Raw genomic sequence first — 22,390 nt, forward strand, 5'->3', positions numbered from 1 at the left:
CTTAATGGAGGCTTACGGATGCCTTTGCATGTCCGTGTGAATAAATAGAAGCCAGCAGCCCAGAATACCTGTTTCCTGAATGGGATTATGCCAACACGCATACACACATTTATACACTGATTCACACACTCATACACACATACTGAGACATACACTCTGACACACATATCACTACCTTTAAATTATAGTTTGAATTAGCATGACATTTGATCAGATGTTCACATGCTAACTAGCTGAAATGAACTGAGTTTGGTGGAAAGATGTCAGCTGAAGTGTCTAAAGCCCCAGATATTTAAAAGGGGAAATCATATAATATATAACTGAATACTTGGGTCCTTTACCTGTTATAGCATTAGATATATTTCAGTATATTATATTCTAGAATGTATTTGGGAAAAACAGCCACAATGTCTCTGAAACTAATTTCTTAATTTAAAAAAAGTAAACAAACATTCCACTAAATTAAATCAAAACATATTATTTCAAACAGCAACGCTGTAAAACATTGAAAAACAGAAGAAAAAACTTCTGAAATGTGGTTTATTTTTTAAAAATGCTATTATAAATGTATTTTTAAAATAAATAAATAAACATTTAATTATGAAATTAATTGTAAGAAACAGACAAACACAATTTAAAAACACAAAAACATATAAAAAAAACCTCTAAAAACTGCTAAATTGCCCCAATAAAAGTTTTTTCAATAAATAAGTTAGTTATTCTTAACTTCTTGTATGTTGATTTTATGGATACGCTCCTGAACCTAAACACACATTTTGTTCTTGTGTCAATATGTACAGAATGACAATAAACAAAACAGAAACTGAATAGAAACAAACAATCAAACTAAATATTTCTGACACTAATTTAAAACACAGAAACTTTGGATTTTTTTTAAAGCCTCTATAAAAATATTATACAACAACAACAAACAATTTAAGATTTTTTGCCTCAAACTCCTCATTTGCTGTTTATTAATAATTAGTAAGTTAGTTGTTATGTTTAGCAATGGGGTTGAATTAAGAAATCAAGAATTTGGTCATGCAGAATAAGGCATTAATATGTGCTTTATAAGTACTGATAAACAGCAAATATGCTAGTAATATAAATGCTAATAAGCAACTAGTTAATAGTGAGAATTTGTCCCTAAAGTGTTACTGATTCATATAAAGAATTACAGCAGTTTTCTAGCAGGATGAAACTGGTCTTAAAATAGTGTTGTAACAAGTATGAATATTAAAAAATGCAATATAAAAATCTCACATGTACTTCAACTAATTTCAAAAGCTTTTCAACCCATCATTTCAGAAAAACTACTGTCAAATACACACTGAAATAAAAAAAAACAAGTAAAATGGAAACCTGTCAAAATAAAAATAAATGTTTTAAATTGAAGAAATTATGACAGAAATATATTATTACTGTACACTAAAATGTACTGTAATTTTAAGAAATACCATAAATCCAAGATATTTCATCCATTAAAATTATACAGTTTTGTTGTGTGGCATCTCATTTGTAAAAAAAAGGAACAATGCAATGTTTTGTTGTAAATTGTTATATTTTTATTTAATTAAATATTAAAAGATTTCTTTAATTGTTAAAGTGTTATTAATTAGATTTCAATAGACACCATTTTTGCATTACATTTATATTAAATCATTAAACACAAAATAAAGAAAATTAGTACACAATTTAGGGAAAAATAAAATGCATTTCATGGGACCCAAATAAATGGTACTTTTAGGTACTAATGTATACATTTAAGGTACTAATATGGACCTTTTTGGGGAAAAGAAAATGATACAGAGGTGTACCTTTTTCAAGGTTACTGTACCAGTGACAGCTTTTGGACATTCCTTTCTGAGACTTTACCTACTTATAACATAATTAAATAAGTACTAATGGTTGCTATGATAACTGATAACATTACAAACAAAGTTTATGGTTTGATTAGGAAAACGTATAGTAAGCCCTGATATGATCACCTCTCAATATCAGCCAATTCAGAAATAAAAACAAAGCAGATCAAACTGCAATATGAGTAGAATTAGAAAATCTATGTGAATTTGGGTACCAGTAAAGCATGTGTTTCGAGCCCAAGAGGGTTTATGTGACATAACCAATGACTCACTATATACAAAGATTTCAGCCAGTGCCATAATTACTCACATCTGCATTATATATGCAAACGCTCGAAGGCAAACTGCTCATAAGAGCGCGCATACAATTACATGCAACAAACGTATCTGATCTTTCATTTTCAAAAACTGGTGTTGTAATGACAACAGTCCAAAAAGAAAGAAGATGATGAAGACAAATGCTGAGACGAGGTGCATGTGCAAATTATTTAAATATCAGTTGCAAGTCTGTTTAAATATTTAACTAGCTTATGATTTCGGGTTTGATTGATTAATTAAATTTAATCAGATGGATGCAATCTTGACACCCAAATGAAGTTGGCCTTCACACGGAAACGAATGATGAAACACATGACATCTGTGAGGGCGTCCTTTGAAAACTTTCTATTTTGCCCAGGTAATGTCCATCTTTCCAAAATGAAAAGCTCAGAGAGTCTCTGTTATCTCTTTGCTCTCTGAAAGATCTTTTTAGAGCGTCTGCATCTCTGATGGTGTCTAAGTTCCTTCATGCTCATCTGGGAACGTGTCAGGAATAAGAAAGCCTTCCAAATTTTGTTCACGTCCAGAAAAAAAATGTCCTGATAATTTACTCACCACTATGTCATCATTATTTTTTTTTTTTAAGTATATACTTTTTAACCACAAATGAAAGAAAGAAAGACACGGACATCTTATAGTAAATTATATGGAATTTTAAACTTTCAGTGATGTTGGTGCATGAAAGCTGCAAGAATAAGACTGACGGACCAAATTAAAAATGAAAAATAATAATATTATTATTATTATAAAAAAAAATTATATTTCAAAAGAACCATCATTTTAACCAGATTCAAAATCTTGAAAAATAAATAATAAAATAAGTAAATCACTAAATGAGCAAAGACAATTATATGTAATATTAATAAGTAAATACTGGTTGCACAGAATTTTAATATGCACTAAAATGTAAATTTTAGTGCATATGAAATATCTGTTGTTTAATTTTAGTTTTAGTTTGCACTAAAAAAAATTTAAGTAACAATAATAATAAAACACCCTTTTATAAACATTTCATATCAGAGCAAAGAAGTAAATGTAAAATTTGTCATGATTTCTTTGTTTTGAAAATCATTATGTTTTTGTTTTGGCTCTGAAAGGTCTTGTTTTTTTTAATATTTTTATTTTTTTTACATAAACCGTCATTTCAAACAAGCAGATTTAACAAATTTCATTCAATGGGTAAAAAAAAAAATGAAACATTTAAAAAAAATTATATATATATTTCCTTAACAGCAATATTAACTTACATTTATATTTATTGTTTCATTTTTCATATTTAGTAGTTTTACTCCAACACTAAAATAAAAATATAAAACGATAAATGTTTATATTAAAAAGCTGCATTGATGACGCAAACAAATCATTGAATCAGATTTCTGAATCCGTTCATTGTAATGGAACTTGAATGTTATTAAAAACATCTCTGTTTTCGGGTTGTGTTTACATCGACTGGCTGCATCGATGTGCTTTATTTCCAGCTAAAACATTCAACACATCAGTCAGCCACCGGAGCTCAAGCCAATCCCAGAGTCCTCATGGTTACAAAACAAGCTGCTCTGAAATGTGCATACCACGGAGCATGAAGTGTGAGTGTGTATGCGTGATGTAGTAGACAGATTCAGAGACAATGACACATATTTATAAACACACACACACTCCTCTTCTTGTAGTAGCGCTCTGTGTAAGTAGGATTTCCAAGGACTGCTTGTAAGCATATGAAGGGCTGCATTCTCTGGGTGTATGGCTGGGAGACAGCCAGTCCACACACACACACACACTCCTATATATATTTATACACCCTTCACGCCGAACAACCAATAAGTGTCAGTTTATTAAAAACAAAATAGAGTCTCTGACAGAAGGCTGCAGACCATGAAGGCAAAAGCAAAAAAACAGGCTGTAAACAAGCCGTAATAAATCCACCCACTTCAACCGAAGTGAATCAGTCCACCTTGAAGGGGCGTTCACACTCAAAGAGATCTGGAGCGATAGTGCAACCACAAGTCACTCATTTCATAAAAGTTACCAATTTAGACTGCGCTAACCTGCTGCATTTGTCAGTCCACACTGAACACAAAAAAAAACAATCAAAGCAAAACAACAACAACAACACAGGAAATAATAACGCAATCATCAAGTCAAGGGCAACTTCTCACACTCTTGAACTATTTTCACAATTTTGTGTTTGGAACACTGAAGTAAACTAAAGTGGGGTAAACATATTTAGAGGCACATGGGAGACCACAGCGAACACTAAACCTACTGTGTTTCTATTTGTTCCACAAAATAAAATTGCAAAAACTATTGCATTTGCATGAACTATCAAAATAGGAAAAAGCAGTGTTTACACATTTTTGGGAGGATTTTTATTTCCTGTTATTTAATGCCAAGTTAATATTAAACAAAAGTATATAATAATGCAATTGTAAAAATATTTTTTTAACAAAAGATCATATATATATATATATATATATTTTTTTTTTTTTTTTGATTAAAAATAATATACAGTGATGTGTGTGTATGTGTGTGAGCGCATGTGCGTGTGTGTGTGTGTGCATGTGTAAATAATATTAATAATATTTGAAAACATTTACACATATACACAAACATATATATTTATATATAAACCAAATATAATAATAATAATCATTTAAAAATAAGTTTTAAAAACATAAATGACACACATTTTATAAATATTACATAAACATATTATCGAAAATAATATAAAAGATATATACGTCTCTGTGTAAAGTACACATAATATTAATAACTGAAAAAATGTTGCACACACACACACAGTTTTTATATACTACATAAATACGCTCAAACCAAAAATTATTAAAACATCAGGTATAGTTTTTAGATTCTTTTACTAGTGGGTGCAGGACACTATAGCTATTTTAGGGATATGCCGGTATAAAATTTTCCTGTTGCGATTAATTGCTCATGTTTTTATCACGGTAAACGTTTTTTTATGGTATTGAATCATGGTATTGAAATTTAGTTTTAAAAAGTGCTCAAAATATAGTATAATATAATATAATAGGTTAAATAACTTTTTTCTAATAACAAAAATAACTGAACATTTCAATAAAATAAAACAATAAAGTAAAATATATAAAGTTAAAAGTTTTGCACAGATTAAAGTGCAAAAGAACTATAAAGACCCATAGGTATCACTTTACAATCTCATTAGTTAACCATTAACATTCACAATAGCTACATTTGCTACAGAAGTTATTAATCTTTGTAAAAAAAAAAAAATAGTCATAGTTAATGTTAGCTCATTAAATAATACAGTTGCAACTTTACATTTTAACAACGTGTTATTTAATATTGGAATACCTAAGATGAATGAATGTTCAGAAGAATTTGTCATTGGCAGTTTATGTTAACCAGTGAATGTTAAAAATGAAGCCCTGATGTAAAGTGTGAATTAACAATAAAAAATCAAAACATTTTCAAACTATATCTATGGCACGTTGTAGTCCAGATTAAAATAACCTATTAAGTCTTAATACTTTAGTATTTGGCACTGTGATGAACATCATAGCAAATACACAAATATGAATGGCTATTTAAAATTATTTAAATATGTTTCAGAAAGTAGTACAACTGGTTTATTTAAGGGGTTTCCAGGTTAAGGACATTTTCTGCAGTTTAGCGCCATCTGCTGTCAGAGAGTGAATGTGCCTCATTCAGCGCGTCTCTTATGTGTTCCTTCTCATGCGTGCTTGTTTACATCAGAGCACACAGTCTTTCAAGCAGCATACAGTGGTGTTGTGCATTTTATATTCATGTTTTATTACCATTTTCTAAACTATAGCAAATATCAATATAAACTATTGCATATCAAATAAACAGTGATAATGTGTGCAATGTTGAAGGTGTCTGAATAAATTTTGGTTTGACTGTATATATATTTTTTTTTATTAATATTTTACGAAATGTATAAAACTTGCAATCTTAATGTAGTAATACATTATTATAGTCATGTGAAATGGGTCCATTTAGAAAAATGCACATATGCACTGCATTGCCACAGGGGGTGCTACAGCGTGCATTAGCATAACAATATTTCCTTCTATGGTATGCTTCTTTCAGGTCCTCTACTTCAGATCTGGATATTAAGTTAGTTCAAGTCAACATGATTATAGTAAGCTTTCTGAATAACAAAATCTGGTTTACTGATGCAGACATTAGTAAAAAGCTTGAGTAATGAGGTCAGGTACAGCCACGGTAACGAAGAAAACACATCAAGCATTTGTAAAAAAAACAAAACAAAAAATCTGTGCACTCGTAAAGCTGCACTTAACCTGGAATCATTAATTTGACAGCAGAAATACAGCAGCTAAATCAGCCGTCCACCTGTAAACACTCTGCTGCGAGAACACTAGCTCAACACAAGAGCAATAAAATCAATCAGTGATCGTATTATTTAAGACTGATGAATAGAGCAGCTCACTGTGAGCACAGTAAAAGTATACAACCATACATCAACACAGCACTACTGCACAACCTCAGCTACAACAACTCTAAAACATCACACTCCATAAGACATAAACCCAGAATTAAAGCAACAGTTCACTGAATTAAAACTCTTTCCAAAACCGTTTGATTTCTTTTTTTCCTGTCAAACACAAAAGCAGGAATTCCAACGGCTGTGCTGGTTGCTCTTTTCCATGTGATTACAATGAATGGAGACCGAAGATTTAAAGCTTAAACAAACAAACCCTAATTTAAGTCACTATTAGAGGTGTATAATATTGACAAAAAATATCTCAATAACGATAATTAAACAAAATATTGCTAAGTGTGTTTTTGTGCTGTACCTTAGCTGGTTTAGGTCTGTCATGAATAAATAAATGAGACACTAAAGCCACCAGTAGGTGGCGACAAGTCCCTGTCTTAATAAATGAGTCATTGAATCATTCTATAATCATTCTATAAAGAATTGCACATTTCTAAGAATTGCACATTTCTAATTGATTGCTATTACACAACTTACCATTTTAATTATTGTAACAATTAAGTAGTGAATTATGTAAACTGATTCACTGAAAATATGCAGCTTTAAACAAATGACTCCCTAAAGAACTCACAAACGCATCTAAGAGAGTTATATCAGTGAACAACAACTTAAATATCACATTAAAGAATTTTATGATGGTTTTCTTTCTGAAGCTTGTATGAACCAGGAACCAACATCATTTCTTATTTTTTCCTTATTTTGTGTCCCTGGAGAAAGAAAATCAGAAACAACATGAGTGAGCAAATTATTTTTAGGTGAACTAATTGCTTAAAATACAATTTGTAAAGCCCTTGAAATATATGATTTAATGCACATATTTGACAATCATACATATCTAATCAATTAATAACCAATTAGAGCAGAGACGAATGGAATATAATTAATTAACTATTTTTAAATCAGCTGTCAGCACTGTAAAATATATATTTTTTTATTTAAAATTAAAAAAGAAATAAGATAGATAAGATAAATAAGATAAGATAGAAGTTGTAAATAAATCAGAATATTTAAATATACATTTTACAAGAAAATACTACTGCAGTTTTTCTCCTTCAAAATTTGAATGTTTAATTCAATGTTACATTGAAACATCTGTTTCAAAGTTGTTCCATTTTTTTCTGAAAAAGAATCAAATTGTTAATTGCCAAAAAAAACTGTTACTTTTTTTTGTTAAATGGTCGCCAAAATGGTTGTTTGTGGCCTCCAGTGAAAAAACGCTGCAGAAAGTTGCACACACTGAACTACAAATGAGTAATCAAATTAAACCAATATCCAAAAATGAAGTCAACATTTGGATTTCTCATAAGTCGCGTTTGCATATTGCCGATCCCATCCCCCTCTCACAAATACTGTTCTCACAAACCCTTAAATGCTCTTTCATCTCTGATCTTCGGTAAAAATGCGTGAATCACATGTCGGGTCTGGCTAATATTTATTAACTGCACGTCTGAAATGAAACATGTTTGTTGATTTAAGCTGTTAGTCTGAACACAAGTTCTCTTGGGACCCAGCTGATTTGATAAAGATTCAAATAACGTTTCCTCATTCACACATGCACAAACGTTCAGCCAAACATGCATTACACTCATCTTCAGACTAATACGAACAAAGCTTCAATGAAGAGTTTACCAACACACTAAGCTTAACCTGTTAACTAACTAACTAACAGCTGAACTGTTTTAATAGCTTTCCTTTTAGGAAGACACGTCAGATAAAACACAGACAGAGAGAAAAGGAAAGGAAAAGACGGACAAACTTCAGAGGGAAGAGTGTGAGGATGGGTTTGGGAGCGACTCCCCACGTCTAAATACATAATGAGCCTTAATGGCCACAGTTTCACCACGTAACCAACAGCAACCACTGCTGCGAGGAAAAAAATGTGTGTGTGTGCGCATTTAAAGAAAACAGCACTAACAACAGAGTTTACACTGGCTAAACTTCACCATTTCTTCTAGATCTTTCATTCTTCTCTTATCAGCAATGCTCGTCCTCTGTGCATATGTAATTTCTCTAAATGTTCAGTAAGTGTTTATGCTCTCAATGAATGTGTGTGATGATCTTGAGTTCTGTTCAGCATTAAGAGACACAGACGTTTGTGCTATTCAGCACTGCCATCTACAGCTCTACTTACACAACAACTCAGACCTCTGACAGACTCTGACCTCTGAAAGTCCTCAATTCAGGGGAAAATCCTACACCAAATGTACTGAGAAAATTACTCTCATAAAATTGATTCTACAAGCAAAGAAAAAAAATTATCTGAATTATTCCAATATTACCTTTACAAAATGCACCTACGATAGGATTAATTCAGCTTATTTTAGGATTTTTTTTATTTGCATTATTTTAGTACAATAAACCTTTAAATAGACAATCTCATGGAACCTGATAAGAACATATATATAGAATAGAAAACGTGTGTGTGTGTGTGTGTGTGTCTGACTTTTAGGGCAATTATAATTTCTTCATGACAATAAAGCACAAATTTCCATTAATGTCATGCACACAAAATGTCTTATTTATGCTGTAAGTAAAGTATTTATTTGGTAGTATTTGTTGTACTACCATACATTTATGCGGATTAAATATTTTTTAATACAGCAAATAAAACAATGTTTTTAGGAAGAATCTAAATTACACAAAAAAAAGAAAAAAAAAGAAAAATAAATTAAATACAAAAATAAAGGTTATTTCTAAATACTATAATAGCCTATAAATAAAATTAAAATAACAAAGCCTTCAGGCTGAACATAAATGCATTCAAATATTTTTTTCATGTAATTTTGGGGTGAAACCGTATTTGTGAGAAACCAATACATTTTATTTAGTCATGAGTCATGAATTTTAAATTTTGAATTTTTTTTCAATACATTTTATTTAGTCATTAATCATGAGTCATGAACGAGTCATGAATTACAATTAAACATAATAATTATCATGCTTTTCTTAGCTCTAGTTCCCATGCAAGCACAAATTTGAAGCCCATAAATATAGGTGTGTTCTATGAATGTATAATACAGAAAATAATTCAGTTTACTGAATCACCGTGCGTTAAATAAAAAATGTGACCAATATATGACAGATAACCTGCCATGAATATCCATAATAAATTATTCAAACATGCTCCTGATGGACCTGCTGCTGTCATTTATCTCCACATACAGATTAAGCACAAGTTCACTAGAAGTCCACAGACTGTGTCCAATCATCCGTAACCAGCAGGCCATTCAAACGGGAGGCTAATGCACTGCAAAAAGCTTTTTCCAGCTATTTTCTCCAACAAATCTCTGACTTTAAGCCGACAGTTGCTGGCAGACAACCAATTCGCTGTTCATTCGTACAAATACTGTAACAACTAAGCTGTCTGAAAACAAAGCGTTCTGCAACCCAGGAAGGATTTCTGAATGTGCCAGCATAGTAAAAATGATTAAACCATGCAAAACAGAAAAAATGATCTGCTTACTGTAACATAACACTCCTAACTGAAAACTAAAGACTGAGGAGGAACAGAAATTATTAAATACACATGTAAGAAGGGATGAGACGGAAGACACAACTTCTCAGACAGTCTTAACATCTCTGAAAAGCTGCATCTTTTAATTCATCCCATTTAAAACCCTGCTGCTACAGCCATCAAAGTGCTTTTCTAACAAATCGACCGTTTGCAACAATACATTTCAAGACAATTACTGTCTGACTTGTTATCGCCTGCTGTGAGCAGCATTTCTGTTTTTACACAGAGCTGTTTTAATACATAGCCTGTACATCACCATTTTTATGAAGACTATGATGCTCTTGTGTAAAGAAGCTTCTAGTTATCTAGTTTATTTACCATATCCTATTGAAAGGCTGCATTCAATGTATGACAACTCATTAGATCCAGAGAAGAGTCCATCCTGACAGTGAAACTCATACAAACTCATTCAATGCCTCTCCACATGTCAGGTAGCATTCAAACACCTGAGCCTCTGTTACACGCCGCAGGCAGGTAATGAGGGCTACACTTTCATGCTAATATACACACTACATTAAATATTCATACATAACCCTCTGTGTGCATTTTCAAACACGACTTTAAGGGAACTACTTCAGCCAAAATAAAAATTCTGTTCTTATTTAATTTATGTAATGCTTTTGAAAGAAGTCTCTTCTGCTCACCATGGATGCATTTATTCGATCAAAAACACATTCAAATTGTGAAATATTAATACAAATTAAAATAACAATCAATCTTAATATCTGTTAACAGTAATTTATCTCTGTCTTGTGCAGCTGAAGTTTCAGCATCATTCCTCCAGTCTTCAGTGTCACATGATCCTTTAGAAATCATTCTAATATGTTGATTTACTGCTCAAAAATTATAACTCATTATTGGTGTTCAAATGGTTATTATTACTGTGAATGCTGAAAATAATTTGTGGAAACAGAATTCTTTGATTAATAGAAAGCTCAAAAGAACTGCATTTATTTGAAATAGAAATATTTAGTCAACAAATGTATTTACTTTCTTTTTTTTTTTTTTTTACTTTTAACTTTTTCATGTTTCTACAATGAATTAAACAGCAAAAACTGTTTTCAACATTGATACTAATCAGAAATATTTATCGAAGAGCAGATCAGCATATTATAATGATTTCTGAAGGATCATGTGACACTGAAGACTTAATAAATTTGAAATTTTAAAATATATAAAAAAAGAAAATTGTTAATTTAAATTGTAATAATATTACAATTTTAGTGTATTTTTGATCGAATAAATGCATCCATTGGGAGCAAAAAAGACAAAAAAAAAAAAAACTTAAATCCAAGTCTTAAATATCATTTGCATTTGCATTTAATTTCAAGTCCTTGAAAATTAGGGTTCCACCGTAATAAATAACCACATAGAGATTTTGAACAACATGAGGTTGTGTAAATAATGACTGCATGTTCATTTCTGGGTGAACTGTCCCTTTAAAGAAACTTTCTTTACAACTACTCACAAACTTCCTCTTCAGTTTGACTTTTGGATCGGCGAAGCTCCTCCTCTCCGGCTGGGCGGGTTCTAACTCCGCCTCTCCCAGCTGATCGTCGGCCGAGATGCTTTTCCTCAGATACGCCGCCCGCTGTCGGAAATGTGAGAAGGGCGACTGAGAGCGCGGCCGCGGGTCAGCGGCACCCGGAGCGATGTCGGCCTCGTTTTCATCTTCCAGCCGCCACATCTCGCCTGAGGACGGACGGATCACACATCAGACGAATATCACACATGGCATATTTAACCTTATTTCCCTGCTGGTTATTCCCAGGCAGCCGGCTAGATCTGTAACCAGGGGTGTAAACTCTCAGATAAAGACACTAGAGAGCTGTCAGGCCACTGGAACGGAGTTATTCGTGTTTATTAGACTGGAGTCAGTCAAATCTGGGTCAGAGTTTCTACCAGATATTACGACCCTCGTTTGGCATGATCCCAACATAATGAGCACGTCAAACATGCTGAGGGAGACGGCTGGGATTCAGTGTGTGTGCTGAAACTGCACCATGCTACGCTGTTGGCGATGACAGTTGCTAAGCAACTAGAATGGGGAGGAAGCCAAAGACTTTAGGATTAACATTTGAGAAACAGTGAAAAAATCCTTTAGAGAAGCTTTCCACAAGAGCAGCTCAGCTGTGAGAATCAGGAGAAAAGCGTGAGAAAGTGAGAGAGAGTGGGGGGGGTTTGGCCAAACGGAGAGGAGGTGAACGCGCTAAACAATCGCACATGGTGTAAAGCTCACACATGTTGTGAATGGAATGTGCCGAGTGGAAGCTTCCCATTTCAGACCTGGTCCATTCACAACTACACTGCCAATTCTATCTCTCACTCACTCGCTGGTCTTTTTTTAAATTACGTTTATTATTTTTACGCAATAGAGCAACTGAAGGGCGTCTTGTGCATTCAGATGCTGAAAACTGAAAGTATTTAGAATTTCACAAAACGTACTGCATCGTAAAAAGTCAACAGAAAGTAACAATTATGAATAATATGATGTATAATAAAGCCCGTTTTTGCATTAAATAAAAAATTATAACATGAATGACCCTAATAAACTGACTGAAATAAGAATAAGTTTACTGAAATGCTTTTTATCGAGTTCACAGCAAAATCATCAAAACTGAGAATTCAGTCAATATTGTTTTTCTAACACAGCTGTGACGTTTTAATGAATAAACTAACACACACACACACACACAATACCTGCAGAGGGCAGTGTACATGCTTGAAGACCACCAGGGCTGGAAGGAACATGTGGAAGTTGTTGACGTTCACAAACTTTCCCTGACTGCTGCACGCGGACAGCGGCGGGGGACTGAGGGATGCTGGGTAATGTCCTGGATTTGGCCAACAAAGGCCTCTGTAGCCGTCGCTCCAAAGACCTGGAACACAAACAAACAGAACCAACAACAGATAACCGGTTAAAATGCTTGCATTTCTGAAATTAACTCAATAATAAAAAGAAACAATCAATTCCAAGCAATGTTTTGTATTGCATAATGTTTTACATTGTAATCATGTGTGTGGATGTTTATTTGAACACTTTATTTGTGATGTTTTATATGAGATTATTTATGCATTTGTTATTAATCTGTTCATTTATTGCTGTTGTTTAATAATTAGTACAACTATAGCTTATTTTATGTCTCAAAACAACTTAAACATTTTGTCTTAATCGCTGTGTAAAGTTTGCATGCATTACATGAGCATGTTTGGATCGGTCTGTCTGTAAGGTTACAGTAATATTAAAAACATTATTTTTCAAGCATGCAAGATGGAGTGTAACAGCATGTGGAGATTTGGCTGTATTCGTAAGTGAATGTCTGGCAACGACGAAGCAGCGAATTCCAGACTGCATGAGGAAATTCTACAGCAGAATGTGATGGCGTCTGTCTGTGATCTGAACAGGCTTCGGGTTATGCAACGCGATTACCATCCAAAATACTGGAGTAAATCAAAGCTACAATACAACCAGAAGATGTTCTGCATTTATGAAGACCAGATACAATAATCTCACTACAAAACATCCCAAAAACTGCTGAAACAGAAGTGATGGAAAGGCACAGTGCAGATGTGAACAGCAGCCGCAGAGCATTTGATTGAGATCCGAGCCAGAAAATGTACTTCACTACTGATCAAATATTAAGAGCTGCATAAGGTTTTCCCATCTTTAGTCAAGCTCAGTTAAACGGTTCATTTAATAAAGAACTGGCAATTCAAAACCGACAAATGTTAAAATTTTATGACATTAAACTTATAAAGAACTTCCGGATCATATTGTGGACTTCAATTAAATTTGAAGTAATAAAGAAAATTGCAATGCGCAATATTTAATAATGAGTAAAAAAAAAATGTAAAAAAAGGTTTAAGAACTAGAGCAGAAAATAATGCGATTCATTTAACTTCTCCCCTGCAAACATCTGGCTTCATTCTGGTTTTTATGAGTTTTCATGTTCCCATCAAATCAATGGAGAAATACAAATCCTGTCTTACAGATATAAAAATACAGATTTGTTATTGTTAAGTTTAACTTAAAGTTAAAAAAATATTTTCGTTCATTGAAATAAAGTTGAAATAAAAGATGATATTTGTTTTTTTTTTTACCTGAAACAATTGAAACATTGCCTTGATGATTAGATATAGTTTCTTAGTACTGTAATGCAAAATATAAAATTCCGTATTGTATTCTGAGTTCAAGTTCATTTTATTTGTATAACAAGTAACAACCAGGCTGACCAAAGTGCTTTACAGAAGAGCAGGATTATTAAAAAAATACACTGAAAACAGACCAGATAAAAAGAAAATTATATTAAAAATTATATGATTTAAATTGCACAGTACGTATTTAATAGGGTTATATTTAGGTTTTTTTTTTTTAATGTAGTAATATTGAGTTTGTTTACAGAAAAACAAACAAACAAAAAAATCTGAAATATTGCCTTCGTCAAAAACTGAAATAAAAGGTTGAAGCTAAAGTGCTGCTGAAATTACTAAACCTAAAGCTTAAATAAGTATAAATGAAATCTATCACAAATTTTTAAATAGTTTAAAATAATAATGACAAAAGCACACAACAAAATTACTTTAAGTTATATAAAATATAAAATGCAAATATTAAAAATAATTTAATTGAAAATAATTATAAATACTATAATGGTATACAAATAAAAGTAATATAACACTGAGAATTGACTAAGAAATTCCAGCCCCATATATGCTTTTATTCTATTAAATAAATAAATAAAATAAATAAATAAATGTAATAATAATAATAATAATAATAATAAATCTTCCAATTAGGAACAACACAATGTTGAGTAAATGAAACCATAATGTTCATCCCTGAACGTGTCCTGTGTCTCATTTCTGTCATCCTGTCCACTGACCAGACGATTTCTGCCACATCCAGGTGAACTGACTGCACTTTAACCCTCCAGGACACACTACATCAAGCGCTTTTACGAGCCAAAATATGAGGGAAAGTTTTAGATGTCAATAATACAGTTTAGATTTGATTGTTCAGTGATATGTGCTCATCTTGTTTTAAGGTACAAAATATGTCAGCATTATTAGAGTATTAACTAAACATACCAGCCGTTTTCTAAATAAAAGCCTGAAATCTCAAGCAGGACACACATGCATACATGCACACACTCTCAAACCGCGCTCTGATATTGGAGTACCTGGCCTCAGCTACTGTGCAGCAGTAACTGCCGCTGCGATGGGTGTCCCTCCGAGCCATGAGCTCATCTCTGGAACGCCGACGGTTAAAGTAATCCGTAAGTTTCCCGAAACTTGCCATTCTCTCCCTTGCATGCATGCATCAGTGTTCTGCTGTTATTCCATGAGCGGCTGTGTCACATTCGTTCATTCACATCCCCACGATACCCACAGAAACACCAGTGAACACAGAGCAGCAGCAGCAGTCACGTGTCTGCCACTCGCTCACACGCTGAAAATATCCACCCTTATAAACTTCCTCCAAAAGAAGCCTGCCGCGAGAGAGATGCAACGAGACTGACGCGTCTGAGTTTAGGATGTCTTTCAGCATTCTCCCTCCGGAGCATCATCAGTGCTGCAGCAACATCATCAGCATCTCTCACTCAGCCTCTCTCTCTCTCTCTCTCTCTCTCAAATGTGTGCCTAATGCTCTGAAAGAACAAATATGATCTAGAGAAGGGGAGGGGGAAAAAATGAATGAGTAAAGATGAAAAATGAATCAGAGAAAGGCAGCAACACTGCCTAGAACGAGTGATTTTTGCCAACTGTTTTGCATTAAGAACGGTGCATGTGTATGTGTGTGTGTGTGTGTTTGTGTGTGTGTGTGTGTGTTTGTGTGTGTGTGTGTGTGTGTGTGTGTGTGTGTGTGTGTGAATCATGCTTTGATAAAGACGGCAGCCTGGACTGCACTTCAAAGAGTGGAGTTCATGAAATCAATACAGGCTGAAGACAGGAGAGCAATGCTCCGATTCATCCATTACATTCCTTTTTTCTTTAACTTCTTGGCTGCATATTGACTGAATTAATGTACAACGTAAAAGACCAAAAATGCAAAAGACTGCTTTAACAGCTGGCCTATTTTTGCCTGCTGCAAGCAAAAACGAGTGCATATTGCACATCCATTGCAGATTTACAGGACTGTGTCGGTGGCTCTCCTTGAGAATAAATCTTGTTCTAGCATATAACTTTGTCCAGCATATTTTCCTCCCCGCAGCTTCTGCTGCCGTCTGCAGTTTTGCTCTCCTGATAGAAGCTGAAGATGGTGGGGATGGATAGAACACAATGTACAATACAGGTAATGTTAACCAAGGGATCAAAATCAACCAAGCTATCAAAGCAAACAGAATAGAAAACCAAACTAAAGCCCAATCATTTTGGATTTTAAGCCAGATCTGTGTAATTCAATTTAAAGAGATTTGCATTAAAAGCATCACGATTTTCATTGTTTATGAGCGCACAAAATAGGAATGTGTGAACATCATGGACAAGGGCTCTGATTGTGTGTCATACATCTAGGGCTAAAAACCATATGCCGATAACAACAATAGAGATGACAATGGTGATATCTACTGCCTTCAGAAACATCAAAAATAGCACGTACAGTATGTGTCATCAGCTGCCTTCAGTGATCAATACAGCTTCAGATCATATTTTGTGTGTGTTAGTGTGCTAACCTGACTCTCTCATATCAAACACCCTACCCTGTGCAAAAATGAAATTATATTTCATGTGATACTATGCTTGTCTGAGCATCACGACCAGCACAGCACAGCAACACTGACTCGACCAATGGAGTGAGTCTGGGGAGGGACTACCTGTTTGCCAAACCAATAAGAGAAGTGCGGAATGTTTGGGAAATTTTACACTGTTTTTAGTATTCTATTTAGAATCACTGCAGTTTAAAAAAAAAAACAACATCACTGCCTGTTCAATTAAGCATTGGAGTACTATTTCAAATTAATATGCAGAATACTAACTATAACGAAAACCCTTTCACTTTCACTGCATCAAGTGAAGTAAGGCATTAAAACATAAACGTAGAAAAAAATTAAATGTGCACCATTGACTTATCAATAGTGTGAATAAGATAAAAAATATATATTTAAGAAATGAATACTTGTATTCAGAAAGAATGCATTAATTACATTAGACTTAATTGAGAGTAAAGACATTGAAAATGTCACAAAAGATTTGAATTTTGTTTCCACAAAAATATTAAACACTGATAATAATCAGAAATGTTTCTTGACCAGCAAATCAGCATATTATAATGATTTCTGAAGATCATGTGACACTGAAGACAGGAGGAATTATGCTGAAAATACAGCTTTGTATCACATGAATAAATTACATTTTGAAATATATTCACATAGAAAACAGCTGTTTAAAATTGCAATAATATATCACAATATTGCTGTATTTCTGATTAATAAACACAGCATTGGTGAGCAGAAAGACATTAAAAACATAAAAACTCATATGGGTTACTAGAACTAGAAGAAGCAACTGATGGATGATGTGTGACCAAAACCATTTAAAGGAACATTTCCACAATATGTATTTGAAATTCACACAAGTATATCTAAAAGCAAAGTGGTAGATTTTTAAACCAAAAGACGGGAGATTTAACATTAGTTTTAATCAGCCAATGCTGATAATCTCAACATGGCCAAATATTGGCTGATTTATAGGCGTCTGAATAGTCGTCTAAAAGCACAGTACATCAAGGCCTGTCTTTAGGGCTTTTAAACTTGATGAATATTGATGTGCGTGTTAATGAAATGCAAAACGAGAAGACTTACTCCATCAGCATGTTCGTACTGAATACATCAGCATAACAACCTGTGAACATCACGCCAGACACATCCTGAGAGAAACACAGACACATACGGTTAGATTTCAGCTTCTGTTCATGTTCACACGCAGGAAAAGAGGAATCATCACTAGAGTTGTTCCTCTTCACCTTTAAATGCTGTTTGTAACCAATCTTATCAACCTCAAAAACACAACTCTGCTGATAATCAGGAACACTTTTGATTATACTGGATAGGAAAAAGTATACTAAACAGTATCTTTTCGCCCTCATGTAATTCCAAACCCATATTTAACAGCGTAAATACTGACTTTTACAATTCTTTACCGATGCAATGTATTCCTTTATCATGAAACGGATTATAACAATATCAAAAGGAGCAACACAAAACATGGACAAGATAAAAATTCAGAATTGTGAGATAGAAATGCAGATTTGAGAGAGATAATCCTGCAATTCAAACAAAAAGAGTCAGAATTGTGGGATAAAAAGTTTTTTTAATTGCGAATAAACAGAATCGTGAAATATAATCTAAGAATTTCAAGATGTCAACTGAGAAATGGAAGCAAAAAAAGATAAAAGTTGCAATATCCTTCTTTTTTTACACAGAAACAACTGCAAGATGTTAAACTATGAATTCAGATTTTAAAAAATTGAAATTGCGATGTACAAAATTGGAATTCAGAGAAAAAAAGTCAGAATTGTGAGATGAAAAAAATAATTCACAATTAACTTTTTTATTGTGAAAAACCCGAATTGCAAGTTGCAAACTATGAATTCAGAGAAAACAAAAGTCAGAATTGTAAGATATAATCTCAAAATTTCTAAATGAAAACTTGCAATTTGTGAGAAAAAAGTCAGAAAAAAGTCAGAACTTTGAGATTAAAAGTCGCAATTACTTTTTTATTTTATTTTTTATCCAGCGTTGTACTACCATGCATGCTTTTCTCATAGAAAATCTTGCATCCTGGAAGTTTGCACTATTGTGTGTGTGTGTGTGTGTGTTTAACATAAGCCCTACAGAAGCCGACAGCCGTCGTATTCCAGCGTCTCTGCATGTTCAAACAGAGTTGCAGCTCAACATGTACAAATGCTCCTGGCATGATGGAAACTTCATCATCATACGCTTAACAAATCTCTCAATCAAACCATCTCCCACGTTAACCTTCCACTGATATTTACTGGATAATGTGATTCCTGTGAGTCACCCACCTGACAACTCAACACAACCTCCCTCAACGCTCACCTCGACTCGCTTCTCTGAACGTCAGCGGGATATAAAAGAGTCCACTTCACCATCCACATAATGATTCACAAGCTGAACAGAATGAATGGAGGAAATTACACACTTCATAGCAGCTCATTTCCTGTGGATCTGGACAAATGCATCTCAATCCAAATGTTTGGATTGACACACATACTCTAAGATCCATCTGTTAAACTCACAAGCAACAATAGCGGCCCTTTCCTTTAGCCAATATGGGCATATAATAGTGTGTGTGTGTGTGTGTGTGTGTGTGTGTGTGCATCCTTTTCCTGACCCTGCTGTATACAGGACACACCTTACCATCTGACTTCCTCACAATCGCAAACTCATGTTTTTACTTTTTATAAATAGGAACAAACGTCATAGACTTTTATGTTTTTGACTTCTATGAACTGTTGTTTTTACGTGCGGTTCAATGATGTGACGCCCTTTTTATTGTCTAAATCTATTAAATTATTTATTTACTTTTTGTTCTGTATTACAATACAACAAATACAAACAAAGGTGTGGAAAATGCAGTGCACATGCAGTTCTTGAACGATGAAAAAAATTCAATTTCTGAACCAAAAATGATTTGGATTTGTTTCACTGGGTTTAAAATTAAATTGTCTAGGTTTTACAAACTGTATGGAGATTGTAAAAGAAACGCTGTAAATATTGGGGGGGGGGATAAGGACTTGGGCATAATTTTTAATTATTATGACAAAAATAAATAAATAAGCAATATTGTTATCACATTTGGAAAAAAATTGCGTGTGATGTTGTCAACATATAGGAAGTCATTTTGATGTCATGTGACAAGAAAAGCAAGAAATATGATCTTGACATCGTAAAAAAAGCAAAAACATTCTGGCCTTTTATGAAAAGGCACGTTTTGTTTAAGTCAAATGGAGTAACAATATTGATATTTTTGATTGGAATGTGTATGATATTGGTATAAAAATACTTGAGAAATGTTTGAAATTTTTAAACCTAATAACAAATTCAATTCAGTCACATGCATTCGACAAGCAATGAAAAAACTTGAGAATTATTTGTCATTTAATCAAGAAGATATATTTAAAACACTGCCGGTTTACATTTATAAAAACAAATTGATTGATAAAAACACTAAATATTTATAAATAAAACATGAAAAAATCCTTTAAAAAAATTTTTCAATTATTTCTAAATTTTCCTCAACATAGATATCATTATTTGTCATGGACCCTTAGATTATTACTAAAAACATTGAAACTGCAATGATAGATAAACTATTAAAAAATAATTATCTTCACAAAGGAACCGAATCTGAATTGGCGTGGCTGTAAATGTGAACTCGCAGCGACATCTGATCTCCATGACAACCGCTGAACGTGAGCGCGCAAAACAAAACCCGTAGTCCACAAATCCAAAAACGAATATATATTTACCAAACCAGCTTTAGTTCGGTGACACAAAACTCACTGCCGAGAGAAACAAACACAGTTGGTCAGAGGAATGTCTGACGTAACTTACCTTCAACACAAAGAAGTCGCTGAGTTTCAGTCAAAGAGTTTTGAGTCTCTCTTGAGGTCTGTTTTTCCTCTCATCTCTCTTGAGTCTGATTTCATCGATGATAACAGAAAGCACTGGGTTCGCTTAGATCGCATTGTGTCCACTCACTTGTAGCCCGTTTCTCTAAACAGTGTACTGCCTACAAAGGCTTCATTTCGGCATCAAATGTTGCTAATAATAACCGTTTCCTTTGTGACGTAAACCTTTCTTCCGTTAGGGGGCGCGCGGCCGCTCACAAACCCGATCCGCGCGCGGATCTCGAGATAATTTTGGCTCTTTAAAACATAAAAAGAGCATTCGTTTAAATATTATTATTTTAAAAAATCACATATGATTTATAAATGAAAATCCGATGCTAAAATCTCTATAAAATAATTACAAATATCGCGAATTCTAAACTGCGCTGAGAAAAGTAACAGGTATCACGTGACTACGTCTTCATAGTTATTTAAATACATTATAAAAACAAAGAAAGTTACTGCCTTGGACTTTTTGTTTTGTCTATTAATATAAAATGTTCATTATATTCCACAATGGCATGCAATGTCTGATGTATTCTTTTGGTACTAGTGTCTGTGTATTATTATATCAACACAAATCAGACATCTAGATAATAATACTTTTAACAGACTTAGAAAAAAATATATATCTAGAGAATTATTATTTATTAAACCAATCATAAAACAAAAATAATGAACAAATAGGTTACAGTGGGTATAAAAAGAATCACCCCCTTTGCAAGTATAAAAAATTGAGATGGACAATTTTTGTTTTATCCAGCTGTATTTACTCACATACAGCAAATTACAACATACAAATGAAAAATGTAACTATTTAAATATATATATATATATATATATATATATATATATATATATATATATATATACATATACAAACACACACACAATTAATTGCATTTTTTTTATAAATAGGGTTAAAATAATAGATCCTTTTTTTTACATTTATACAGATCTCATTTGCCATCCATCCCTCCATATATAGAGATACATATAAGTTACTAAAATGTAAACGCTTTTTATTAATATCATGTAAAAAGAAAAAAAAAGCTTTAAATCTATGTAGATATGATTAAATAATATGCATAGTATATGCAGGCAGGAAATAATTGTGCATTTTCACCCTATTTACCCTAAAACTACACAACGTTCATATACTATAAATATAGTTTACAGCTGGATAAAACTGTATACATTTTTATTTTCTATATAATATCTGACAGTTCAAATACTGAAGTCCAAAATAAGAAGTTTTGTCTTATAAATATTCTTTAAAAAAATTAGTTATTATGTTTGGCATGATGGTTATGGCAGCAGTATTAGGACAGTGAATATTTGTTTTAAAAATTAAAATTAAAATTGCACACATTAATGTCAAATTCAAAATATGATTTTTAAAGTTCCTATGAGAAGGTTCACTAGACTTAAATAATATTATTCATGTCTATATTTTTCTTACAGAGGGAAAATGCAGGGACAAACCCAAAATATTTGAAGGACAAACTCATAGGCACATATATAGTATAATTATA

The 22,390-nt window shown here is 33.0% G+C and overlaps 1 protein-coding gene across 3 annotated transcripts in view; it reads right to left on the reverse strand.

The window, feature by feature from the left end:
* LOC132124352 (ankyrin repeat and fibronectin type-III domain-containing protein 1-like) overlaps positions 1-21,047 on the reverse strand; it is a 65,388-nt gene extending 44,341 nt beyond the window's left edge. Inside the window, exons 1-5 of one of the 3 annotated variants that reach the window (XM_059535356.1) lie at positions 20,800-21,047; positions 19,248-19,353; positions 18,025-18,089; positions 12,926-13,104; positions 11,694-11,917 (exon numbers count right to left, since the gene is read on the reverse strand). In XM_059535356.1, the coding sequence (XP_059391339.1) occupies positions 11,694-11,917; positions 12,926-13,104; positions 18,025-18,074 (453 nt within the window). In that variant the 5' untranslated portion in view covers positions 18,075-18,089; positions 19,248-19,353; positions 20,800-21,047. Of the gene's footprint in view, positions 1-11,693; positions 11,918-12,925; positions 13,105-15,405; positions 15,772-18,024; positions 18,090-19,247; positions 19,354-20,799 lie in introns of those variants that run through there. The other 2 variants (XM_059535355.1, XM_059535354.1) reach the window with 2 other exon arrangements.
* Positions 21,048-22,390: the final 1,343 nt, after the last annotated feature.

This window comes from Carassius carassius, chromosome 42 (genome assembly GCF_963082965.1).
Source record: "Carassius carassius chromosome 42, fCarCar2.1, whole genome shotgun sequence".
NCBI classification, from domain to species: domain Eukaryota; kingdom Metazoa; phylum Chordata; class Actinopteri; order Cypriniformes; family Cyprinidae; genus Carassius; species Carassius carassius.